General features: G+C 38.5%; 1 protein-coding gene across 1 annotated transcript; it reads right to left on the bottom strand.

Moving 5' to 3' along the window:
• Nucleotides 1-177: 177 nt before the first annotated feature.
• Nucleotides 178-13,466, bottom strand: NCF4 (neutrophil cytosolic factor 4). The gene is made up of 12 exons (XM_005421818.2): nt 13,348-13,466; nt 11,744-11,815; nt 10,829-10,915; nt 8,831-8,915; nt 7,529-7,682; nt 7,152-7,222; nt 5,655-5,782; nt 4,618-4,675; nt 2,951-3,049; nt 2,079-2,209; nt 1,920-1,985; nt 178-1,145 (listed from the first exon to the last, which is right to left on the bottom strand). Exons 2-12 carry the CDS (start codon nt 11,749-11,751, stop codon nt 920-922), a joined length of 1,113 nt encoding a protein of 370 aa, XP_005421875.2. The 5' UTR covers nt 11,752-11,815; nt 13,348-13,466; the 3' UTR covers nt 178-919.
• Nucleotides 13,467-27,926: the final 14,460 nt, after the last annotated feature.

Genomic DNA, 27,926 nt, shown 5'->3' with positions numbered 1-27,926 from the left:
TCACAACATGTAATATCACTGACACAGTCATTGCTGTTACTTCATCTCCTTTCTAAAGTGCATTGCTACAATGCCTCTGAAGCAGGAAGTTACATTTTGTAATATTTTAATAAAATAATGTCAAGAAACCCACCCCCCCAAAAAAAACACTTTTAAATAAAAATTGACAAACTAATATTTAACTTTATTTGTTGAAGAATCTGATACAGTAATTTCTTGTTAGTTCTACTTTGAATGCAGCATCAGAAAGCAGAAGATAGAGAAGAAACTGCTGTTTGAGTAGGATATACCACACATTTTCCTAGAACATGAAAATAAGTAGATTGTACAGTTATATAAAGGTCTAAAAGGAACACCACAGGTGTACTAGGTTTGATTCACGGAATTCAATATACTGGTCAGTGGAAAAGAAGAAAGCTAAGATGGGCTGCAATTTCTTCACTGAAATCCAAAAAAGTTTTATTGATCCTCCTAGGACAAACTCTGAACACCCAGTCAGACTCCAACATGAGAGATATAATTACACAATGGCCCACAAACCTTCAGATCAGCAAATGAAGAGAAATTTATGGGAGTCTAGAGAAAAAACAAAAGCTTATGAAGACATTCTGGACAAATAACTAGTCTTGGGAGTGAGAACAGAAACCAGAGCAGGTCTAAGGGCTCAGGAGACCTCTATTGCAGGCTGACACTGACTTGCTTTGTAAACATGGTCCATGATTTTATTTCTCTATTCCTCACTTTCTCTGGTCACTATGTAGATGTCGGTATTGCTGATGTGTGTTACAAAGCTGAAGAAGTTAACTAAGTACAGATTTTACACTGAAAGGTAATATATCACTAAGAATTTCTCATTTCAAGGACACTTCAAAGACATTTTGAAGGAAACCACCTGCAGAGAGGGATATCTGTATAGCATTTACATTGCTCCTACTGTTTGAGTAGCACCTGTTCCTGGACTAGTGTTGTAGACACCCAAGTCATCTTTGTGAGTGATGTGCAACTTCCAAGGGAAGAAGTGCTGCTCAGAGGGACTTCTTCTGCTCTGAGACACCATGAGTTCAACATCCTGGTCAGAGAGCAAGCGGATCAGGTCACCTTCAGGGTCCCGGTAATTCAAAACAATGTCTTGGTTAAACTCCTGCCTGGGAGAAAAGAAATGGATTGATCCCCAGAAATCAAGGAATGCCTGGGAGGTGCTCCATGATGAATAATATACTGACAATCTAATTAATTTTAATAAAAGTCACACAAAGCCTTGGGTATCATGGCTTTCTTGATACAGCAGTACTAGAAATCATATAGCCACATTCATGCTGTGTTGTGTTTAAGCTAAGAAATCTACCAGAACCAAGAACCATTTCCAGTAACACCACATAAATGGCACAATTAATCTGTGTGTTTGATAGAACTACCACGCAAAAGAGCTGACTGTGGTTACCACCCACTTTTGCCTACTTATTTTTGCTCTTTCTGAGGAGTGTAAGAATATTAGAACAGGTGTTCTATTACCAATATTTATTAATATTTAATGTTCTAAATTGTTGATGTTCAACACCAGATTAATCTAGTTTAACAAGTCTTAGAAGGCCATGCCCTACATCCTGAAGAAATGTACTAGACAAAAGATGCTTTTATGGGGATATGGCTCTTATCATAGTACAAGAAATGGAAATTTCTACCCATCACAATTGAGTCAGAAGTGTGTATCATCCCTTACTCATTGAAAACCCCAAGAAGGACTAGTGTCTGCACAGATGGCCCTGGGCCAAGTCAAAGTGTAACTTCTTCAAGACACTTGAAAAGTATTTCATACACAAAACATGGTGATGACCAAGTAGAATGTAGAAAATCTCAAACCAGAATGAACTTGACAAATGTTTAAGTATCAAATATACAGCCAAGTGCTTGCATTGTACCTCATCAATTCCATTAGATCTTTGAATGATGGAATGCTGCTCAGATCCTCTTCCACTGATATATCCCTGTATTTAGAACATATATAGTCATTACATATCATGACAAGAGAATTGTTGGTGTTTCTTCATCAGCAAACTTGAAGGCTATTTTGTTATTACCTGATGGTGCTCACAGTCTCATCATAGTAATAACAGCGAACTTTATTAACTGTGTCTTCCTGCTGTGGTAAATCTTTTATTATCTTCACAAAAGCACATGGGAAAATCCCAGTGGCACCATCAGCAGTTCCCTGGAATGATAGGAAATGTTAGAATCAAGAAAACCATGCCATTTTGGCCACATGCAATAAGTTCTGGAATTCAATTAATTTAGATAGAAACAACAGTAGTAATTTTTCCACTATAATCAAGAAAAGAAATTCTATGGAAGTGACCTGATGGCATCTGTACAAAAAGGTTATACAATTATATAGTCAAATACCAGGCAGGGGAGTGAAACAGTGTGTAAAAAATGCAAGTCAGATGGTTAGCAAGGAACGCTGTGGTGTTTGAGCAAGCAGAGATATCATATCAGCAAACACACAGTATGTTCCCCTCATCCTTTTTTCAGAACACTGCTGCATTACCCAAGTTCTCTCTAATCAGGCTGACGTGTGTTGTGGTATGAAGCATGAAGCATACATCAACTCACCCTGAGGCCAGAAACCAATTAATCGCTGAAATGGAGTTTCCATCTCCTTTCTGTGGCCTTTCTGTGTTCTAATCACTTCCAAAGAATTTAAAAACATTCCAGCAGAAGCAAATGCAAATGAAAACTGAAGTCTGGAGGGCAGAAAATTTGTAAGCTAAAAACCATCAAGGAACCAAACAATTACTAATTTGGAATCAGGGATTTAGTTTTGACAGTAAGACCTGATTATGATACAGTTTCTCCTTGAAAGGAAGAGGCAGGTCACAAGGATCAGGAGAGCCCTTTCTACTCATATATTTCAAGGTATGCTAATAATTCAGTACTGCTGTTGCAGTCTTACCTCCAACCAGTCTTTGTTTACTTTGCTGAGTAGATAGATCAAATCTCCCTTCTTGAATCTGAGTTCCAGTTTATTGGTTCCAGGAAAATCAAACAGTGCCTGTGGAAAGTAATAACATCAAAATTATTAATTCACAGAATTATGAAAGCAAATATTTCTGTTGTGCTCTTGAGGAGAAAGCATAAAGCAGCAAGACAGTGCGCACTTTGTCATCACATATGTATTTCTGGGATAAGGTCACATATATTTGACCGTAGTCTGCAGTTCTCACAATCTCCTCTCCTACTCAGCACACACAAAACTGCTTTGAAGAAGCAGTGAAAGCACTAGGATAAACATGGCCCTGCGAGAGCTATATTAAAGGATTCTTAAAGTGGCAGAACACTGAGCACCAGAGAAATCAATATACATAAGTTGAAAGCACTTAAGAGCAAGTAAGACAACAGAACTGAAGCCAACTGACAGCTTGAAATCCTGAGAACTGAAAAAATATATTATTTCTCATTGCAGCCTTACAGCTTTTAGATTTGCTGCAAAATATTGCAAAGAGCCTTTAAAAATTGCAGAAATGTTGAAACTTAATTTAAGGGTAACTAACTGTTGCTTTTACATCTAGCTTTCAGGTCTTGATGCTGAACTGGGAGATGCGGGAAAGCTTAGAAAAGTGATGTGTTGTTGAAATGGAACTTAGATGCCCTCTTCAGGGGAAGAAAAAAAAAAAAAAAAGGCAAATACATGCTTATCACCCTAACAAAAGGTTGGAGATTTAAAGTGGCTGAGTTATCAAAAATACATATCTCCTCCATTGTCCTTAGAGAACATGGTAGCCATTTAAATGGTCTCAGAGAAGCAAAAATGAAAAGGTGCTCTCTATTCTGTGTTGCAATTGTTCTTTTGGTCTTGTTAATGCCAAGAGTTCTCTTAATAAAAAGCAAACAAAACAATGCTACTGTTGTGCTAGTGGTTCAGATGTCGACTTATCAGCCCTTTCAAAAGGCTTTTTTCACCTATTGAAAAGTTCTGGTAGGTATATTCAATACTAATAAATTAATAGATAAAACCCAAGAGATATGACTGTTCCAAGACCTGTCATTCTCTGTGTAAAGAACAAAAGTAACAAAACTCAAAGATGCATGGGGATTTTAATCTTGTATGGCAAATCACATGTTTCAGGAAGCAAAACCCTGCTCAGACAAATACTGGTTACAAAGCAGTCTCATGTGCTTAATACTGAGAAAATATACCACAAAAGACAAGAGTATGGGCATTTATGTTACAAAAAATACAAAAATAAGATGTCTCCCCTGCAAAGCTTTTAAACATATGCTGAAGTCACTGAAACTGAAGCTTATGCCTGTTTTAGATTTAACTTATGGGTAGCACTATGCAAATGTGGACCATTTGGCAGTAAGCTGTACATGTCTCAGTTTTGAATCTCCTGTCATTCTGATTTCACCATGGACCTTCTTATTACTCAAGAGATGAGGAACAGGATGCCTCTTTCCATCCTTTGTTTCATTTCCTGTTGTTAAAATCAATTGTTTTTCTCTGTTGATTTCACTTTCTTCCCCCAAGCTCTAATTGAAAATGGCAACCTGATGGATGAGGTACCACAGTAAAGCAGAGTTTAATCTCCTGTCCTGTGACATGTTGTGCAGAGTACTCACCTCAGCCCGTGGAGCTGCGGTGCGGTCAAAAACAGGCACTTGATCTGAAACGCTCTTACTGCAAAGAAATGAGACAACAGGGAGGAAAACATCCTTCTAAGTCATTAAAAATGCTTCACAATCAGTAGTGTAGTGTCTGTGTTTTTACTATTTAAGGGACATGTAAGCCATAGATCACCGGAGAAACTGCAAGAGAATCTGTGTGCAGCACTGAAGTAAATAAATATGGATGCAACAACACTGCCCTAGTTCTCTCAGTTTCAGTGCAGAGCAGCAGCAATCTGATGGTGTCTGCTCCTGAGAACAGATGGAATTTTCAATGCAGTCAGTATTCTGGACCTCTCTTCCACAGCACTGTTCAGTCCCCCTACTCTGCCTTCTGGGCATCATTGTTTCTAGCATTTATGGTATTTAATTCAAACTCTGCCATCATACACATGCAGTTTTTGCACTGTTTGAGTTAGATGAAAAGGAAGCAAGTCCATCTTTGGAATGCTGAAAGGAGAATTAATTTATCTGAAGGGTAAGGAAGTATGACATCTACTTAGCAGGTCTCCAAAGGGGTGTCAATGCTGCTATGTAGGACAGGCCCCTGTTTAGACAAAGGATGGGAACAAATTAAATATTCAGTTTCATTTAGTGTCTGAACCAGATCTCACTGAATTCAGTGCCAAAACACACTGACTTCAGTGGTGCAAGCCTATGTCCTTAAGCTTGGTCTGTATATGCTGCACATTATAATAGAGATTATCATTAAAGAAATATGGGCAGATAGAGCTGGACAGTATTTTTAAAAAGGAAAGGTGTACTCTCATTTTGGAATTTTCCTTTAATGCAAGTACCACATCCACTTTTAAAATCTGCGATTACTGAAAACAAGAAATACTCTGTGTTCACTCCACCACAAAGATCCTCATATTAAGGATTCATGGATTCACTTGGAAAACACAGTGGTGATCCTCATCTCTCTCCCCCCCCAAAACTGGACAGCATCTCTTCCATCAAGCAATGCTGAAAAAAACATGTCAATCACTTACACTCGGCGTGTCCGTGGGCGAAGCCGCCTCAGTCTGTGAGGCACCTGCTCGCCATCAAAGGTTGAGTGGTAGAAGAAAAGCCGAACATCCTCATCCATCAACACCCAAGCAGGGAGGCAGAGCAGGTTCTGTGCCAAGAGCAAGCAGGAAGCAGAGTGTAACAGTGGGAGAGACCAATTCTCTATTTATTTACATGTAACAAATATGCCTCTCTGCCCTACAGGATCATGAAGGATATTCATTACTGCCAGAAATCTCCCTCCTCTCCTTTCTCACTCAGTAGGACACAGCTGAACAGCTGACAGTCTTTCCTCTTTACTCCTGGAGTTGGCCAATGTATCGCTTCACTCTTTTTGTACCTGATTTACTGCAGGAGTAAATTGCTTTTTGTTTTTCTTTTCAGAACAAGAATGACTGTGGAAAGGAGGCAGCCTTGGCCAGCGCTTCAGACTTTTACTGATTTGAAGTTCAGGTCTTCAGTTAACCTGCACACAAAGAATATCTCTCCTTGATGTATGCTGCATCTTCTCTGTAATTCAGGTACTCTCAGAAGCCCACCTGTCCTGATTCTGGGTGTGAGAGAGTCAGTTTTCTTCTTAGTAGCTGGTACAGTGCTGTGTGTTGGATTTAGCATGAGAATAACGTGGATAACACACAGATGTTTTAGTTGTTTCTAACTACTGGCTTACTTAGTCTAAGCCAAGGGCTTTTCTGTTTCCCGAGTCCTGCCAGTGAAGAGCTGCACAGGAATCCAGGAGGGAGCATGGCCGGAAGAGCTGGTCCAAACTAGCCAAAGCAATATTCCATGCCACAGAACATCATGCCCAGTATGTAACTGGAGGGAGCTGCCCAGGAGCCACAGATCATTGCTCAGTGGACTGGCTGGGCATTGGTCAGCAGGTGGCGAGCAATTGTATTGTGCATCATTTGTTTGTTTTCTTCTTTGGTTTTATTTCTCTGTATTCTGGTTACCTTCCTTCTAATTACAATTATTTATTAGTCTTATATTTTACTTTATTTCAATTATTAAACTGTTCTTATCTCAACCCATGGGTTTTACCATTTCCCAGTTGTCCTTCCCATTCCATAAGGGAAGGAGGGAGTGAGCAAGAGGCTGCGTGGCACTTGATGGTGGGTGGGGTAAAGCACAACCCACCCACCATTCTCCTAATCCCTTGGATGCACACACCAACTCTGTATTCATGCAGCACCTGGAGATTCACCATTTCCTCACACATTTGGGGGGGGTTTTGGTAAGGATATCTATCTGCATATGAAGACAGAGAGTGACCCTTTGTGAACTGCATACTCCAGCAGAGCCTACTGTCTGAACAATCTGGGGAAGAGGACTTCAGGTTGTACCAGCGTGTGGGCACTATGTCTTCAGAAAAGCAGAACAGAGAGAAGCAGATACTTAGAACCCAAACAGTACTGTCTGCCTTAACTGATTTCAATGGCTAAGCATCTGCAGTGATCACTGCATTCTTTAAGTTTTACCTTCATGTAGACATTTAGGATAGGAATCCTGTTCTCAGCAATTTCCTTTTTAGCACCAACAAAAACTTTTCCTGGAAAATATAAAACCTGTAACAGTTATTGAAGAAAAAAAAGCAAAAAAGAGGCTGTCAGAGAAATGAAGCAATCAGGAGGAAGTAGAAGCTGAAAAAAAATTTACATATTTTCTAAAGGATTTTAGATTTCTAAATGAACTTTACTACAAGTGAAGGGGCTGTCAATGGAACAGGACTTCTCTGGCATCCACAGCCAGGAATTAGTTCCTTGTCACAACTACTTCTCTCATTGCATTCCTCCTTTGGGCAGCCTGGAGCTGAGAAAGATGCTAATTGTGCAAAGGTTTGGTACTGACAGCTTACCTGGCAGTACAGGGAGTGTGCAGGTAAATGGGCTGTTATTGCTCTCTGGCCCATATCGCTCCTCTAGTTTGGTGTGCAGGGCATAGAACTCACGATAGCGCCGGAAAATCAGGTATCTGCCACCACCTTTAAGCTTTACTTCAATGACAAACATCTGAAACAGAGAAGAGGGATTCAGGCTGATGTTCATACTTATAAATACTCACCAACTGAATGTGAGGAATAAAATAGGAATGTAAGATCTGTGCTACATTAGTAGGAATATCCTCTTAGGAGCAGAGAGGAAAGCAAGCCTTCAGTTAAGCATCTGCCAATTCAGGACCTAGGATATAACAAGGTATTTGTGTGGGTCCAGCTTGCATATGAAGCATGTCCCTGTGGCTGCTTTATATTATATAATCTTAAAAGGAAACATAAAATTACTAGATTCAACTTTATGCTTGCACACTTTGCCTCAGTGACAAGCAAAATACATTATGGGGATGAACAATATTTTACAATAAGATTCCTCGGACATCTAAATCTAAAGACAGACTGACATTTAAATGAATTGATTTTCAGAATTGAAGGCATTCATACCTCTTTTTTTACTTTAATGTACACAGTTGCAGAAATTATTGTCTGACCTCCTTCAACCACTATTTTATGTCTCTTCTGACAAAATTGCTTTGCTCTAAAGGAACCCAACATTTCCACACACTGACCTCTGAGTCACATTGCAGCCAGATCCTTCAGAAAACATAAAGACAGAGCAACCAAACATCACTCTATTCCAGAGAAAAACCTGAATTCTGCAGTGGGAAGGGTTTCAAGAGCAATGTCTCCAGCAGAAGTCAGACTGAGATGGGCATATTCAAACCTTCAGAAAATCTTAGTGCCTTTCCCTACTATTCTCTTCCTGTGTGCTCTTTCATGTCTTTATCTGCTACCTCCTGTGAAGATGGGAACGTCCTAACTTGCCAGTACCATGGAATAATGAAGCAAGACTCTCCCTTTCTACCCTCTGAGTTACTTTCCCACTATCTTCACCAATGATACAGCACTCTAACAGGAAACAAATCAGATATTAGGAAAAATTATGATTTTAGATGATATCTCCTACACTTCATTCAGAAAATTAATTTTTAGGCTGAATCTGGGATAACTATACTCCATTCCTGAAAAATAAAGCACTGAGAAGTCTTCCACATGGAACTACTCACACCAAAAAGCAATTACACCAGATTAACTGCATTTTGCTTCCCACAACCAAACCAGTCACTGGTGAAGGCATGTAGAGGCAGGATAAATCTCCCTTCTTACATAGTAGTTAGTAAAGCCTTTCTTCTCTTCAATATCTGCAATATTAGCTGAAACAGGTACATCATCTGGAAGCTGATCAAAATCACTGTGAAACAAGAACAGAAGATTTAGGTTACTCATATTGGTAACAGCCTTTGAGATGTCCTGTGTCATACAGAGCAAAGATAGGCAATATCACATTTTCTAATATCAAAACCAAGATGTTAGAAACTCATGGTGTCATTCTCTTCCTCTGGAGGTCTGATCTTGAGATGTCAAATTTCAATAAGTTCAGCATAAATCAGCGACCATTGAGAAGACTCATTATGCCTGAAAAATACCCCTCTCATTCCTAGGCTTGCTCAACGAACAGGACTACAAAACAAACACTTGAACTGCTAAGCTTTTCCTGAGAAATATGATCAGCTGTGGATGCATTCTTAATCCTTCCTTAATCTAGGAGATTTACAGAAAGAACTCTGCATCAGTGGATCCTATTCTAAGGAGATCATTATACATCATGATTTAAGCTGCTATTATTACTGCATTACTGTAGAATATAGGAAACAGTTCTGAGAAAAGAGCTTGTTATGCAAGGTGCTGTAGAAACTGACAGCACAAAGCTAAATCCTAAAAACTTTATACTCTGTGCAAAATGCATAAAATATACCACATACATATAAGAAAAGAAACAACAGGATAAGCACAAACAGAAAAAGAACAAAGAAACAAAAGTTAGTATTGTTCGAGGTCAAAACTATTGGTGCCTACACTAGCTGTCAAAATGTTGTCGAGTTTTCTTGACGACATCACAATACAACAAACTCTTAAAGACGCTTGGAAAAATAAGGCTGGCTATCAAATATTTGTAGAGAGACCTCCTAGTCACAGCAGGTAAGATTCATTACAGAATATTTGGAGTTTTAAGGGACCAACTTTCAAAGATCATGAAGTACAATTCTTAATGAATGGCCTGCACAGGGATAGAAATACAAACTTGGCATTTTTCCCCCTGTCTCAGCAGATCACCTGAAGCAAACACAAAGATACTTGTTTGAAAATGTCAAAAGTGTGTGAAGGAACTCATGTTAGTAGGCAAGGTTAGAATAAGCTTTGCAGATCCTAGAAAGAATTGGATTTGAAGTGAGAAGGAAGAATCTCTGCAGGAACAGGGATTACTAACGAGCAGCCATATGACCACACAGTCATGTTACTGGTCTATACTGCCCACACTACAAAAAAAGCATGGATTGGCAGGTGCTTTTTCCTCTATGACCTTCTCCTTGGTGCAACAGCTTTGACAAGCAGCAGACAAATTCACCTTTGCTTCAGTCTTATAACTCAGTGTTGTCAGAGGAGTATTTATATTAACACCCGAGTAAAAAGCATCTAGAACGAGGAAAATAGAATAACAAATGAGATAAAGAGAGACTTCTAACAGGATCATCTAAGAAATCCCAAGCTGACGAAATGTTAAATATTCTGATAGTACAAAAAAAAAAAAGTGGTAGCTGTCTCAGTTTATTCTGCTAGGAGAATATCCCAACCAGGGGCTCCCACAAGGCATAGCCCATTTGAAATGCTGAAGCAATGATGCAACATCTTGCAATAGTTTGCTGTACAAGGAAAATGCCATGAATCAGCACCACCCACAATACTGTAAATACTACCCCTTACCGTGAAGAAGGATGTGGTTATGGAGAGCAAGAGATATAATTAGTCATATCACAAACATCATAAACTCCAGTAAAAGGGAAACTTGTTTTGCAGCTATAATGAGGACAATGACCCACTATGTCCTAGGTTGTGAATATTCCCCAGAAAAAGAAGAAAGTCCACTCCAGCAAAAGAAATGGTCTGCTTGACCCTAAGCAGCCTAATAGTGTGGAAGTTACACACTGTTCTGATAACAAGAAGCCTTTTAAAATCACCACAGATGCTGGCATCCAAATTAACCAAACAGATCAGGAGTTACATGAGGCCTGTGGGAAGGCAGGAGCAGGCTATATAACGCATTACCTCTTTTCTCGCAGCTGTCGGGGAAGAGACATTGTTCTTCTTAAATCCAGATGACTAAAATCTATTCCTCTACTTCTTGGGCACTTCCTGGTTTAATAGGATGAACACGAAGTCAAAGTAATTCTCCCTGCATGAAACAAGACTCCTTTGCAAGGCCTCAGAGATCTTTTTTTAATGTTTCAGTGTCAGACGGTTTCTGCTGTACCTCCCCACCCCCATGAATTTGAGGAAGTACCAGGGGGGAAACAGTAATAAAGAGAGACTGCTCTGTGATGTCTGTCATGTCTCAAAACTGCCACAATTGAGAAACTGAAAGCCCATGAAAAAGCAGAAACTATGAGCCACATATTCCATTGTCCACCCTCCACCAAAATTTGCCTCTGTTGAAAGCCAGTATGACTGGGCACAGCAAAGACTATTTTGCCTCAGCTAAAATGTCCCCATATATACCTCTACATTAATATTTGTAAACTAGGATGATCCCTTCTTGAGGCTCTGTGATTCCCAAGGATCCTCCTTTTCACAGACCAAGAGCCAGGAGGTGGAGCTAAAGAATAAATTTTAAAATGGGAGCCGAATGTATCATCAGAAAATCAGCCTTGTCAAACACCAGGGCATCAGGCACAGGAGATGAGATTTGAAGGATAGATCAATGAAAGTAAGACAGGAGTCCTTTAAAGGCCAGAGATCTTTTCGGCTTCATGTGCTCAAAACAACCCACATTTGCCACATACAAAGACAAGGTAACGTCTTGCCCTGGCTTTTACTCAAAGTGTAGTGACAAAGCATTTATATAACATCAGATGACAATCTTTCAGGAAGAAAGTGATGAGGAAACCATGATTTCTTAACAATATGGCTAAGTTGTAACACAGCTTATCTGCCTTAGTCAAAAACTGTTATGTGCATCCTCACCTCTCCATTTCAGTCTTTGACTCTCTTCCATTTTCGTGTTCAATACATATTTGCCTCCTTCTCCTCCTTCCGCTGCCAAGAACAAAAATTCCCATCTGAATGGAACAAAAATGAACCAGCATCCTTCAAAATAAAACTCTATTTACAACTGTAATCATCAGCCTCGAGAGTAACTGCATTGCACTGCATTTTAATGAAGTAAATCCTTCCCCCAGCTCCTTTCCATGGATAACTCTAGGCACCATAATAAAATTTGAGAGGGTATCTCTTGATCAGAAGGGATCAGGAGAACAAAATTCTGAACTGTATTTTCTGAGTGATCTGCTACTCTGCTCTATATCACAGCTCTGACAAGAAAATCATAGAAAGGATATCCTAATTTTTTTCAAATGTCCTGGAAGATAATCCAGATACAATGCAGGTACATCTTTTAATAGACAGAGGATACTGCACAATCCAAAAATACATGTTCATTGTTTATCTAGGGATGTGACTTCTTGAAAACAAGTTGACAGAAACTCTCAGACAAATTGTCTATGCAAATGCTCTGCTGTAAGAGGAGTAAAGCAAACTGAAAGCAGCTCAATTCCACTACTCTCCACTAAAGATTGCAGCTAGGAATAATACTAACCTGACAGAATAATGTTAAACTTACTAAGAATGTATATGGTTCTGCAGTATTTTCTAGTTCTGAACTCAACCAGAAGAAGGCCTTGCTTTTCTGACAAAAGGCAGATTTCTACCTCAGATGAGCAGATAGCTTATTTGTTCGAGGGATCACCAAGGCTGTGAGACTAAGATTGGAAACACTGCTTTGCCATGTTCTTCTGTGCCAAATCAGTGCCTCAACTACCACATGCTTTCTTTCCATTTCTACTATTGTGCTACTATAGTAGAAATAGCAATTTCTATTATTTGGGCTGAGAAAATAGGCTGTCTCTAATCAAATACACATCATTTCTCTGTTCAAATAATTATTTCATTAATGAAACAAATATCCATTACAAAACTGATATCCTAACAGTACCTATGTCAAGAGATACGCCTGCACTAAGAAAGTACCCAATTTCATCATCTGGCATGGCCAGCTCTCAGTTTTGAGAAAACCCATCCACACACTATGGCTGGCATGGTCATTGTGGTGCTGTGCACCAACCCAAGTACATGTGCAAGAGAAGAGAAAGCAGGAATTCTGCAACAGAACAATCCAAGTGCAAGGAATACAAAACAAAAATTGGTTCATTAAAGGAGACTACTGAGAGAATCCTCAGATGACTGAATCATGACCATATGCTGCCACCACTATATGTCTCTTCACAGTTCACAATCTTCGCTATTATTTTGGACATGCCTGTGAGCTGTGAAACTGTGGCCTTCTGTCCAATGCACCTGTTGTTAGAAAACACATGTACAAGGATACACAGCACCCTGGAAATCTGACAGTATCAGCTAGAACCAAAAAACCAAAGGGAGTGAGGAATTTTAATGAAAAATAGGAATGTAGTCCCAAATCACTAGAGATACATGAACCACCAATAATAGGTAAACCAAAAATGTAGCAGAAATACTCAGCTGAATCAAGTTTGGGTGACAGCACTACATACCATGTCTGCTAGGGCAGCAGCAACTGTATAATGTTGCATATCTCTATGGAATAATGGCTTCTTTCTGATGCACCTGATCTTACAAGAGTGCTGTGCAGTTATGCTCGATCACCAGCCATAGAATAAATCTTTTAAGTGGTAGGAGAAAGTGAACAAGAATAATATGGTTAAAAGATGTCTGATCTCATCACAGATTAATCTGCAAAGGAAGTAACATTTAGCCATAACTGCAAGGAAGCTGAACATCAAATACAAACACATATGGCAGAGTTGGCTTGCAAGATACTTTCATTCAACCTATTGTTTTCAAAGGATATGTGGAATATTTGTTTCTGTAGCATACACATCATTAGCAGTTGGATGCCTTGACTCCTATGGTTGCTTGAGACTGAGCTACAACCGTAATAACGCTGATTTGGGAAGTGTTTGGGGATATTTTTCATTTTCCTTTAATAATACTTGTACAGACCACCAGCTTTACAGAATGCTCTAATAGACTTTTACAATACTTGTTTTCAAATACAGCCATGTATAAACTAGCAATTCTTTTTATTATAGCACATGAATAATTAATTACAGTTCTGTAAAATTTCTGGACAAAAGTTACATTTGATAAGCTATTAATGTCTGCCCTGTGATCTTTGGAGCACTTTTGCAGGTAGTGCTACAAAATCCCTAGGAGGCAGTTGGCACAATGGTAACTAATAAGACTGTTTCTTTCCTATATGCTTTCAGGACAGTTGAAAAAATATTAAAAAAAAAAAAAAAGCTGAAGTTGTCCTATCTTTCTGAACTTGAAACTTAAAAAGAAACACCAAAGAGGGCATAAGTTGAGCTAATTGGTTTTGTATTCTTAATTTGATAATGGCTCAATTCATAGTGTCTGGATGCATGGATATTCTCCCTGTCATGCATTATGTTGGGATTTAAAAAGTCACAGGAGTATGGATTGATAGAATTTAGAAATGTTCTTTGAATTAAATCTGGACAGTGTTTCCATGATTGCTTTTTAGGGTGAAAAGTAGCTAGTAGGTATTTGCAGAAAAAGACTCTTTTCATGCCCTGCTGATATAAATACAACTAAATAATCTATCTTGGACTCAAGAAATTTAAAGGTCAGCATCTACCACTGTTCCTGACAGTGAATTTAATGGTGTCTTTTCCAGAATAAATTATTACTCAACATGGAAGAGGTTTACAGAACCAAATCTTAAAGAAAGAGCAGCATTTTTTAAAATCACATTCTTCTCAGAATATCAAACTAAATCATATACCTGAGTTCTGGCATTTTCATCTCTACTGCTTGAGCAAAGTAAGGATTTCAGGGAAAAAAAAACAACAAACCAAAAAGTTATGTTTTTCTTTGGACATTATCAGCTATTTTGGAAATATGCAACCAACAGTACCATTCTGAGGTTTGATAGTTCATGATTCAATAGACAGATCTCTCCAGCTTTTCTTATGCAGAGCAATATCACAAGCAGTATTATGATCTTCCTCTCAGTGGAAAACTATTCTTCTTTTAAAATAAACCTGCTTCCTTTTAAAAATATACAGAATTTCTTCCTGATAGAGTAGAATCACTGAGATTACAAGAGTTAGAAGAAACTCCTTCATGAACAATGGACATTTTGTTCTTGCAGAGCTCAGGTGGATATTTGATACCCAGGACTAGACAAAGTGAGAAAAATGGAAACTCAGAAACAACAAGAGAATATTTCTTTATCCAGATCACATATCACTTCCTGGATAAAAGAGGTAAATAAGGAAGAAATAGGGCAGAGCTTGTCACTGCTATTGTGCATGACAGATGTGGGCTGGAGGCGGAGCCCTGTGCTCCAGTCAACTTCTCCAATGTCAAAACCTGGTAACTCGCCATTGCAGACAAAGAAGCAGGAAAGTTCTATTCAAGCACTCCTGAGAGAGCTATGCCTACAACCATCCCTTCAGAACTTTAAAACCTACTTATAGTGCACAGCAGCAGTGCACCTTTGTGGCAGGATGGTTTTTGTAGGTCTCCTGATCATCTTGAGAACCAAAAATTTTGTGTAAGTGATTGCTACTCAAGGCAAAAAAAAATTCTGCTTCATCTATTTCACAACTTCAAAAGACCTGTTAAAGTTACTCAAAAAAATTTCACTGAACTTCCCGAAATGGCAAAACAGGGTTCGGATTTGCTAAAATTTGTACAGTGATGCATTCAAATCAGCCTACTCTGTTCCTAACAGTTCAATTTCCCTATCCATTTGAAGAAATCCTGTGACCAAATTCCTTTTACCTTATTTAGGAACTTTAGATAAGTGCCTGTAGTTAAGTGAAGTTTTCTGAAAAGTGAAGAGAGACAGGCACTACTGGTCAGTAAATAAGACCTCAAGTGGGCCAATTCTCCCCATGAAAGTTTTATCTGTCTCTTAGGAATACACATGAATTATGAAATTACTATATTCCCAGCTTTGTCACCTCAGGTTTCTAAAGGTAAGGTAATAAATCTGTCCCTTGCTGTGGACCTAATTATTACTGGTACAAAGGTACCTTCTCATGGGGGACTCAGCTATATTTGGATATGCACTTTTACACTGGTATAATTGTCTTTACCCTAGGGGAGTTGTACTACTTAAGATACACTGATATAGTCAAAGAAGCACAATTTTCTGGTGCAGAAATATCCAGTCTGCTCCTTATAGAGAGTTTATGGCTCATTTTCTAATGGTTCATAAATTGGGACAATATTCCTTAATAAAATCAGGGGGCAAGGGGGCTAGAGATTAGGATAGGCAGCCAAGTGGCAAATAGAGAGGCAATAAATAGTAAAGTCTGGTGATTTTCAAAGTTCTGTTCTGTCTATTCCTCACAACATATACTTACAGCCTGCCTCACCTGCTGCCTCATCTACTGGCCTTTGATTACCACAGCCTTCATTCCTTGAAAGATAAACTCGTGGAATGAATGCATCAATTAACATTTCAAAAAGCAATTCAATCCCCAGTTAGTGGCTGAACTGTCCATTTCAAGTGCGGAAGGTTGGAGTTTATGTCTCCCATACCTCAAAAGGCAGAAGGCTGCCTTGTTATGTGAAACTGGGTCTGAACAAGAAACCTCTTAATTAACTGCCATAGCAAGTTCAGCCCCTGCCTTGCTGTGTGTAATTCCTTCTGCCTTAGCTTTGCCATCTGCAAAATAGGGCTGACTAAGACTTTTCTCATGAGGGGGGAGGTGAGAAGGAAAAATGCTCAGTAGAGGTATAATTCTTGGGAAAATCAGGAAAAAAGTGACAAATTACAACCATTATCCTTTGCAACCCACCTGCACTCAAAATCACCTGCCGTGCAAACAGAAAACAATATAAAATGGTTGCTCTTTTAAAACGTGCCAGTAATGTTCTTATGCCAGGCCTTAGAACAGATTCCCAAACCCTCAGAAAAGACTGTAGTAGCTAAACTATCACATATGTTAAACAGCAGTAGCCAACAGGCCTGTCCTACTACAGAAAAGAATAAGGAAAGGAAATGAAGAATAACTTTCTGCCCAGAGTGCTATTTAATCTTGGAATGCATCATCGTGCTTGTGGATTGCTTCAATAATCTGAGCCAAACAAAGGTACTGGAGAACTTTGAAGCTGTGATTTCAAGAAATCAGTATATGATAATGGTAACAGCTTAGGAAATTCTCTATCTTCACATACTCTTGCTTTTTTTCCTGCCTCACAGGATGGCACATCTGAGGCTATGCTACAAAATACATCAGCTAACTAAGCCAGCTGTAAAAACAGTTTTTTAAGCCACAGATCAATTTCTCAACCCAGCTCACAGCACAGACATCAACATGATGAGGAGAATGAATGGGGAGGAATACATTAAACAAGAACTGCCTGATAACTTCGTCTTACAGAAGCATTCTGGTCTGACAACACAGTCAGTGCATGTGTGTGCATGTACAGCCCCAAATAACCCATTTTGTCTCCTGACAATCCATCTCCACATGCAGATACTAATGCAGCCTCTTTCACCTATATGCTTCAGGGCAATCGAACAGTGGTGTGGCAAGAATTTTACCACTTCTGTGATGTATGGAAGAAGCCAAAACACACCCCCAAACCATGACCTATGCTGTAATAGTTTTTCTGAATGAGACGGCAGCTACTGAGGTAGTATCTACAGAACACAGCTCTTGAGTAGCTGCTCCTCTCTCCTTTAGTGCCTTTGCCCTGTTTGTCATCACTTTATTCATTTGCCACCACTTTATTCATTTTTCCAGATTTCACTACAAACAACTTGTACAAGCTGTTGCACGATGTGAATGCAGTGCCATAACAGTGGGTTTCTCATCAGGAATCATAACAAAGGTAGGTGGAAAAGAGGGCAGAAAACCGTATGGCAACAGCACTTTTCATGATTGGAAAGTGTTTTCCTTGTGAAAAGGCAAAAAAGAAAACTTCAAAATAAAGGAAAAGGAGAAAGGGGGGGGGCGGGGGGAGGAGTAAAAATCAAACATGCCTGTGACTAAGACCTACAATAAAATCTATTTACTACCCAAATAATTCTTACTGCAAACAAGGTGGTTATGACACTCTCAGATATGTCTGCTGAAAAACAGTAAAAGGTAGAGGAGGATTGATGCCCTGTTCCAGTTCTTTCTGTTCCACATCTCGCCTCTTGAGTTCTGCTGAATGTGACATTTTTCCCTGGCACCTAATACACAGAACTCTGCTGCTAATTTTGTGCACAGAGTTCTCATGCTGTGTAATTTGAGGCCAGAGACTCCTCCAACAGCCTGCCAGACGGAGTGCACACCCTTCAACACTGCTTCTGCTGCAGAGAAAGGGGGGATGGGACAAGGAAATGAGCCAAACAAGAAACAAGCTTCCAAAGTTGTCCGAGATGTTTAGCCAATTTTTGGCTCTTAAATTTACCAGGGATCTATCTCCAGCTCATGCCGTCCAGTTTGTCAGAAGATGCATCCAGTGGATTTGCCAGCAATTGCAAATACTCAGTCAACTTAGGATGCACGCTTTTCCTTTTTTTCCCCATATTAGATTCTGTCTGGCTGCTCTAAAACTAAATCAGGCTGTTGGCCACAAGGGTCTTTTAGTACTGCCCTGATGAGATATATAAAAACTGATTTCTGCAATATTATAATCCAGGATTTGAAAGGGAATCTGTTTTCTCTTTCTCCCCACCTTGGTTAACAACTTTGCATCTCACAGAGATGGTCTGTACTGTAATACATTCTACTAAAATGAGAATGGTAAAGTAACCTTCAAAACATGGGCTGATGTGCTCAGTAGGGTATTGAACTGGATATATTCCCATTACTAACCAGAAAAAAAAACCAGATTTCCCTCTTTGCCTCCAGTGCCTTTTAGTGGAATCATCACTTTCCACACTATTGAATTAATCCATTTTCAATACTACTTACTTTTTCCTTGGTGCTGATATTGCCAGAAGGAGAACACCCCACACCACTCTATTCTTTCCACTCCAATCTTCTTTCTCTTGACTGTATCACAAACAGACAGTGATGGGACTCTAGGATTAAAAAAAAAAAAAAAAGAACTTTCATAACAGAATTGTATCAGTAACTTCTTATACTGTAAACACTTTGTCAAAACAAAATAATCTGCACTGCCTAAAGATTTCTTAGGATGGTACAGCATCATCCTCACTAATACCTCTTCTCTGATAATTATTTTGACCAGCAGTATCAAGCACAAACCTAGTCTGAAAAAAAAAGGAAGGATCTCAGACCCTGCTGTACAGTGAATGCTATGATCATCCACAGACCCATATGAGACTAAATTAAATCTTTCTTTAGAATTTGAGAAGAGCTGGGACATCTTCTGCTGTTCACCTGCAAGAGAGCATCATGATCTTTGACACCCAGAGAACTTTCTTTGAACTTTCTCTGCAGTTCATCTCATTGTGAAATGTGTGCCTCTGGAGAGAGAACAAGGAAGGGAAGGCTCGAAGAGGAACACAGTCCTTTATTCTACATCTAGGAAGTGGGATAAACCAAAAATTACACATAAAAGTCAGATAACTTCATATACTGATTTACTACAATCACTAACATGCTCCATTTAAGAAAAAGGATGGAATGAGGGAAAACATAAGGACAATGGACAGCTGATAAAAAGAGTAACATAAAAAGTAAAAATAGGGATGTGTGGAAACAATCAAATGTAAGGAAGGATTGGGAAGAATCTATCCTTTCTCTAAAGAAATGCAGTGCATTTCCAAATTTGACCCACATGTGTCTGGCTATCTAATTTATGAGATGTGAAGCTGACCACCCAGAAGGTTGGCTGTAAATTATATCTTTGAGATATGCCAATATGATTTACATTTGGAGATAGGATAGAAAAACTGATGAATCCTGACCTTACCCTCTAGGGAACTGCCTGGAATATACTCTGTTGGTACCTGAAAGTCTGTAGATGCCCTGAGGTAGTAATGTTCCTTGCCAAGACCTCTGCAACATAAAAGGTAATATAGATCAGAGCTTTTTTTCCATTGTCTGACAGTATGGCTGCCTAGCACAACTACAGTCTCAGATCCACAACAGTTGCAATTTTGCTGACTAAGCTTTACTCAAATCCTTGCTTTTTCCTCTTCTTTCATAGATCTTCGTTGTTTAGCCTTTGTTTCTCTCTCTGTACTTCCACTTTGGTTTGTTGGGGATTTTTGCAGTAGCAAAACAGTAGCCAGTAGGTCAAGAGTAATTATGTTTCTTGTCTAGTAAATGCTAACCAGGCTGTATCTGGAATACTGGAAGACGTATCTGGAATACTATCACTTGTTTTGGATCCTCAAAAACAAGACAAAGAGTGACAGTCTGATAGAGCTCAACCAAGGACAAATAAGGCTGGAGCACGCAATATTCAAGGTAAGGTTGAAGTAAATGACTTGGTTTAGCTTAAAAAGGAAAAGACTGGAAGGGAGATATAATTGTTACTCTAACTAAACAAAGGGAAATTAAAGAGCAGACACAGCTAGACTCTTCTACGTGGACAATGAAAGGACAGGAGGGAGAGTTGCACAAGCAAAAAAATCTCAGTGGAGATAAAAAATAATTCAACATGACACTGGAACAAGGGCCTAGAAAGACTGTGGGATCTCTATCACGGGAAATGTGCAAACTTTGACTAGACAAGTTTAACCTACCCTTTATATTAGGTCATCTTTGAGCTATTCATTGCATATATGACATCTGGTGGCCCCTTCTAACCTTACTTATTCTATGTTCAGATACCAGATGCTATCTTCAGACAACCAAAGCCTCCATCAGAGTTACTGGCCAGCCAAGACAATCTGCCTGACCTAAATTAAAATCTCTCAGGCATTTGGCAACCATGAACGCTTCAGACAGTCTATGATACGGTGCTATAGAATTAAATTTCTTTTATTAAAAAAAAAAGAATGAGATGAAACCCACATTTCCATAAAATCAATATTTCTAAAATCATTACCTTTAATAACATCATAGTAAAAAGCATTGATGCATATTCTCAGATTGGAAAGAAGAAGAAATCCACTGATTTCCATGCCTTGCTCATACTTCCTGTCTCGTTCACCTGCAAATTCTTTTCTCCTTAAACACCAACTTTTCCCACCTCACCATATTCCCCTGGAAATGGTGAAATTTTTCATCCCTCTCCAAGCCCATCTTCCTCCTCAACTTATTTTTCTCTTCACAAAACCTTTTATTTCCTTTATTGATCCCAACCTTTGTCTTTCTAGCCTTGAACCTCTGAGCTGGAAAATAATTCCTCAAGGCACCCCCTAAATAGCAGCTAATTATTTGGCTTTGGGCCTGCACCTGCTTTGTCAGCTCTCTTGTCATCAAGTCTATCAAGTGTGTGGGGAAGCTTTGGAATGACCAAGAAACCTATGAACTGACCTGGTAATCCCAGGGAAAACCTGGTCTGCATTAATGATACTTGTAAAATAATCAAGAGAGCTTGAGAGATGGGTGAAGTACCTTTGAGCAGCCTTCCTCAAATGTTCTCTGACACTTCAAGTATTCAGTGCTCCAAAAAGGGGGAGGAGGAAAATATGTCTGCCATGAAAATGAATAGAGAGACTAAAATTATGCCCCACACAAGCACTAGACCTGCACTAATTTTATTAGTAACTAATATTTCTTTGGGTTTTCTTTTGCCTTAGTAGTTTGCCTCCCATTACCCTCAGTCTCTTTATTCTTGCTCATGCTGTGGCCTTTAGACATCAAGAGTCTTAGTATAAGAAATAAAACAGTTATAAGATTCACCATGCCTGGCACGCTGACACAGTGAAACAAAGGATGAAGAAACATTACACAACTTGAAATTGGGCTCTTTAGGCTGTTAACTAGTGAGCAGTCAGAAAGGCTGCAGAGTTTTATAAATAGACCTGATTCAGAGAACAAGAATCACAGAAAATAACACTTTCACCCATAACAACATAACTCCAACTGGTATTTTAGAGATATAACTTGAAAAGTCAGTGACATTTTGCTCTCAGTTACAGAAAAGTTACTGTTCACATATTTTGAATCCAAGACATGGGGCTTACCAGTCCACCTACATCATCATGAAAATACACAAGGAGTTTATGAACAAAACAGAAATTTTATACTAGAAAAATTGTTGGTTTATCTCCTCTTGAATCCATATTCTGATTCATTAGACCAGACCTGTATTTCTAATCTCAATACTTTCTTTTCAATTGTTGTTGCAAAACACAAAAAAAATTTGAAAACAAAACATACTTGCTTGACTTGGCAATACAGTTCACATTCTTACAGATGACTGTCTTATGCTTTCTATCAGATTTAGCTAGGCTAACAACAGACACTCTGCTTTTAAATATAATCCTTGTGCAAATCTCAATAAACTCTTTGCTGAAATAATAGCCATCCAGCTGCTAAACCCACAAGATAATTAAACACTCTATGAAAGGACATTTCTTTTTAAGCAGATTGAAATGTTATCAAATGATGACTCCCTCTTAGTATGAATAATAATTATTCAAATACTTTTTATTTTTAACCTTTTCTCATGTAAGTTTTCTCTGAGGCCCTTGGGCAATAGAAAAACTAAAAATGTAACTGTGGGATAGCAGAAGGCTATGTGAAGAAGGCAGGAAAAAAAGGCATTAAATAGTTACTTCATTCTCATTTAAACTCCAAATCTAGCTTCAGAGGGACTGTTCATAATCTAAAAGTTAAAGATAAAGAAGACTTTATCCTTAACTTAACCAAGTGCAAGATCACACTGCCTTTGGCATAAGAATTGTTTCTTGCTATGAGACATCTAAGTACAACACTTATAAAAGCTCCCATTTAGAGCTAGATCTAGAAAATTTGATGCAGTATAAAACAAGTGAGAAAGAAGCATCCAGGAAGAGAAACTTCTAGTAATTTCCAATAAGTCTATTCTTCAATACCTGAATGAGTTTTCTTGTACTGATTTGGTTTCAGTCTCCATTTTGACTGGACATGAAATACTGCTTAATACTTTCTAACCACAGAGAAATTGAAGAAGATGTGGTAGCCTTGCTTAAGAATGTACACTTGAATTAATGCTGACAAGGAAATCCAAGGAGTTATACACATGACAATCTATTAAAAAAATCAACAACAACAAAAAACATAATGGGGAAAATAAGTTAACAATGGCTATTTTTAAAGGACTAGCAGACTAAGTAGAACCACAGGAGAATGGTGTTTGCTATATACTACTGATTCCAGTCAAGATAGCCCCTCTTTCACTTTGGAAAGGGAACAACTCCCTTAATCACACATTTGGCTTACTTTCTCCAAGTGTCTATATCTACAAAAATTACCTCTTGCCCAAAACCTACCTATTTATTTCTCTAAAATATGACTGTATGGTGTGCTACTAGTCTAAGGGAGAGTCTAGCAGATGTTTTTGTTTTGCTGTCTCATCTTCAGACTCCTTTTAAGGAGCTATTAGTCTTCCCAAATCCCCCAACTAAATTTATCAGCAGTTGTTTGCAGCCAAGAGTTAAGCTAAATTAAACTTTGAAATCCCTGTACAGTGTATCAGATGCACTTCTCTTAGGGGAGCAGAAAGTTCCAAATGTTCCACTTACCAAAATGTAGAACTATGTTTTTCTCTATAGGTTTCTCAAAGCTTCTACATATTTTTCAAGATGACCACAATTTCCTTGATTTTATAAGAGCAGGAACTTGGCTATTGAAACAACTTTTCATTTAACTCTACATCAGGTACCTATGTAGAAAAAAAGCACTTGCTTTTTTTACATAGGTACATACTCTCCTCTACAGGTGTAGATTATGTAAGGAGGAGAAATGTATACACACACACATACCCTTAGGTTAAGGCTGCATACATGCTTGAGGCATCTGTTCCAGGTGACCCCACAGTGAAAAGGTATTTATCTACATCTCTCTCTCTCTCAGCATGTATGTATCCATTCCCCAGCCTTCACCCTCACACAATCAATCATTCCCTTGTTTGCTTGTCTCACATACTCATAAGTACTTACTAGAACAGATATTTCTCCTAGTCTTAATGAGTAATAAAATACACAGTGCTTTAAAACTTTGTATGTCAATACTTGGTTAGCTTAGGTGACAATATATGATAATTCCTCATTCCAGAACTGTATTCTTCTGTGGTTCTTCTATGCCAGAAGATGGACAATTATGTATCCTTACATACACACACACACAAAAAAAAAAAAAACAAAACCAAAGCAAACATCACAACAACAAAAAAACCCTCAAAACAAAACCACAAAACAAGACATAATATGACAGTCCAGTATGTACTGTTTCTTATAAACAATAAAAAAGCACATGCAGAGAATACAGATGCGTAAGAAGAAACAGCATAAGAGGCAAATCTTCTACCTGGTTTTGCCTTTAGATTACAATCTAACTACATCAGTAGTTTTCATCAGTCACTGACATCTAACAAGAGATCAGTACCCACATAGATGTATGGTGTCAATGAGACTCCTAACCAATTGGTCTTCTCTCTGCAAAGTAATTATTCAGTGCTACTAATTGATCCCTATCATGTTGTAGTTCCTGAGAAAAGCTCTAGAACAGGACCATGGTAAAATCTCCATTAAAAACACCACAAGAGTCTCAATGACAACTGTGGAAGATGGCTCAGACCCTCAAAAGACATCTGAGTTGAAACTGCAGCTCTCTGGATGTAAAAGCAATTCTTGCAAACCAGGTTACATTAAAAATAAAACTTCCTCTCCCAAGACTTTGTAGCATTTGCCCTGAGGCCAAATCAAAGATTTGTTCACAAAATCATTTGTCTATCCTTTACACCAGTTTTGGGGTTTATTTCAGGAGAGAAATTGTCTATGAAAAGTGTGATTTCTGCTGTCTTTATTCCCATGGCTACTAGAAACTGCTAGAAAGGGAATTGGGCACATCACACAAAATGTCAGGTTAACAAATACTAACACAACAGCTCAGAGAAACAGACACTTTATCACACCTTCATCCTCCCATATCACACTAAAAGAAAAGGGAAAGAAATCAACAGAAAACTAGCCAAAACCATGAAAGGCAATCAAATACACCCTTCAGAACTGTAAGCTTATCTAAAAATAGTATGAAAGGTTAAGCAAGTCACTTGGTTTTACTTATAGCAGTAATAAAGGTCTTTGCAAGGGATTTGCACAAGTTCTGTGCTGTTACAGTAGCATCTGTCTCCTCATTGCTGCAGCAAAAGGGTGGCGAGGATTTAGAGCATGTATAACCTGAGAGAGGAATCATCTGTCATTCCTTCACAGGGCATTAGCAAACTTTTGCTCTCCTGGGAGAAGGAAGAGCCCCACTCCTCCCCATCTCTTGTGAACACAGCTTTAAGCATTTTTACAATATGCTTATGAATACAGACTTATGAATAATGTTAATAATTAGAACAAATCTAGTTCTGTTAAGAAGGGGTAAAAGAAGCCCAGCTGAAAAGAGACAATGTTCTGTGCAATAAACAGGGTGAATATGGTAGTAAAGAAGGGGTCAAGTAACAAACAAATCCTCTGTGTGAAAGGAATAATCTCTTTGCTCCACCCAAGTGAAACTGCTGTCACAAGCTATACTTGTCACCATCAAGACCTAGAGCAACAAAAAAGAGAAGGATGGTCCATCTTGGAAGATACCACCCCATGACAGGATGTAACATGCAATTTCTTGTGCCACTATACTGTGTGGTGTCATGTAAACAGTTGATTTGTTGGAGTTTCACTTGTCTGCCCTTTAACAGGAGAAAGTCCCTAGGCAGCCAGGCCATAGTAACAGAAGACATAGAAGCACATTACCTTCAAGATCAGCAAGGTTTTTAGTATGCCCTGGTATTTGCTTTTTCCTTCACAAATTACAGAGCAGAACTGTCAACAGAAGTGCGGAAAAAAGAACTGAGATTTTAACTTTCAGAGGCAAAATGCTGCCAACCAGCACAGCACTTGTGTCTTACAAGTCTCTGTATCATCCACAAGCAAGTTATACATGATCAATTTTCTGAAATATCTCATTCTTCTTCAGGACAGAAGCTTCTGTGTCCCAATGAGATCAAAACTCAAAAGGCTTGGAAGGCTATTGCCTCTTACAAACAACCATCAGAATAACAAAGCCTGAGCCTAAAGTGCTGATGTATCTCTACCAAATGCATTGATGCTCTACCTCTAGATTACAACTTCTTTTACCTACACAAGGCATATATACAAAATTTCAAAAGCAGGACTTCAAAAAGGCCCTGCAATAGGATGATTTCTGCAAGAGATTGACACCATGAACCTTTTGGGGAAGAAGAAACAATAGAAACATCCAAGCAAAAAAAGTATGCCCATAATGAGGATCAATTCAGACGTGCAAAATATATAAAAAATAATATGTTTCTATAAAAATGGTTAGTCCAATAAATCTATTTCCTTTTTGCAAATTATTTTTAAGTAGTAGGAATAAACTTTTTTACTTTCATAGGAAAATAAAGAAAACCCCATACATAAAATTATTAACAATGTGATGATTATCAGAAGGAATATCTAAAAGGAAATTGTAAGTGGAAATGGTAGGGGAAATATACTTCCCTTAGGAGTACACCTGTGACTCTTTCTTTAATGTTATTTTCTCCTGAACACAGAGGATGAGGATTTTACAAGAGATAAACTCAAATTTTCAATCTGACATTTACCTGAAGGAATCCCAGGTAAGTGCTGCTGGACGAGCTAACACTTGAATTCATTCTCTTAAGAAGTTTAGAACAGGTAGCCAGAGCAGAGATTTCCTTCCTGTAGCCTTCCATTTAGGCAACCTAAAGATACAGAGAAGTGAAAGCACAGGAGAATTCAATTTGGGTCAGATTCAGGCCATGAACAACATGGAGATATTCTTTTAGTGCAAATAAGATAATTTTGTGTGTATTTGTTTATTAACAACTGTACTGATGCTGTTCAACTTATTTCATCAGAGTGACTGAAACAGCATTTCAGAATAGTGATAATTATTTATTGTCATTCACCTTAGCTGGATTCAAATCATCACTTTAACTTAAGAAGATCTCTCATTTACCAATTGTGTAAATGGAAGAACTGTTTTCTAATGAAATATTGACAATAAATAAACAGCTGACACCATAGTGCTCCTGTTCTGGTAATAGTTACAGACTTCCTTATCTAGCAATTTACACTTAGGATGTTGGCAGCAAAGCCCCACTTTGCCATTTGAGCATCACAGCTATAAAATTCTTCCCACTTGCTGTTAACCCAAGTTAACAGCACGGGTTAACCCATTAACATCTCTGAAATTAATTACAGGTGCATTAATTATTTTTAAGGGAAAAAAAGACAAGAAAAATAAAGGAAAAAATAAGGAAAAAATAAGAAAAAAGAAAAAAAACCCAACAGATTAATCAAAGAATGACTATCAAAATTTGGGTTACCATAGGATTCCAGCTGCTAAAACTGAAGTCCAATTTCCCCAAAAGCTGTTTACCCTGATCTAAATACTTTGACTGTTCTCCTACCAGCAGCCTAGTATAAATAGGAATAAGTAATGAAACCATCTTTCTGCTGTGCTAGTTTTTCTGGAATATAACCCCTGTGGTAATAATTACATGGGGCTTATCTATCCCAGTGTGAACACCACCAGAGTGTCAATTATGACAAATGTCTGATACCCACAAGTGTCTGTTGTAAAGAAAACCAACTGTTTCCATTCTCTTAACCTTGGGGTCAGGGTTTCCCACTGGGACTAACAGCTTTTTTTCCTGCTGTAAATATCCATTTGAAGTTGCTAGGAGGTGTTATGATACACAGACCTACTCTTTCAGCACTTGCTTTTTTCTTCTTTGGTAATTTGAGCCTAACTCTCACCAGGGGTTTACACCTATCTCCGGGTTTTTATTTGTATTATCCCCTCTGGGTGAGACATTTCACTTTCTTTTCCGCACCATTTGCAATACAAGCTGGGGAGTCCCCAAAGCCCACTGGTAGCATGGACTAGTAGTGACCTATTTCATACCTCTGGGGTATCTCTTGCAGCTATTTGCTATCTTCTGCTTTTGAGACAATTATCAGAGGAATGGAAAAATC

Source organism: Geospiza fortis, unplaced genomic scaffold, assembly GCF_000277835.1.
Source record: "Geospiza fortis unplaced genomic scaffold, GeoFor_1.0 scaffold173, whole genome shotgun sequence".
NCBI lineage: Eukaryota > Metazoa > Chordata > Aves > Passeriformes > Thraupidae > Geospiza > Geospiza fortis.
This window is presented reverse-complemented; position numbering and strand designations above follow the sequence as displayed.

Coding starts and splice junctions, on each gene's coding strand:
- NCF4 (XM_005421818.2), bottom strand. Junction 7,223..7,528: donor CACACTCCCTGTACTGCCAG/GTAAGCTGTCAG, acceptor TATATTTTCCAG/GAAAAGTTTTTGTTGGTGCT. Junction 2,210..2,950: donor TAAACAAAGACTGGTTGGAG/GTAAGACTGCAA, acceptor CTATCATTCCAG/GGAACTGCTGATGGTGCCAC.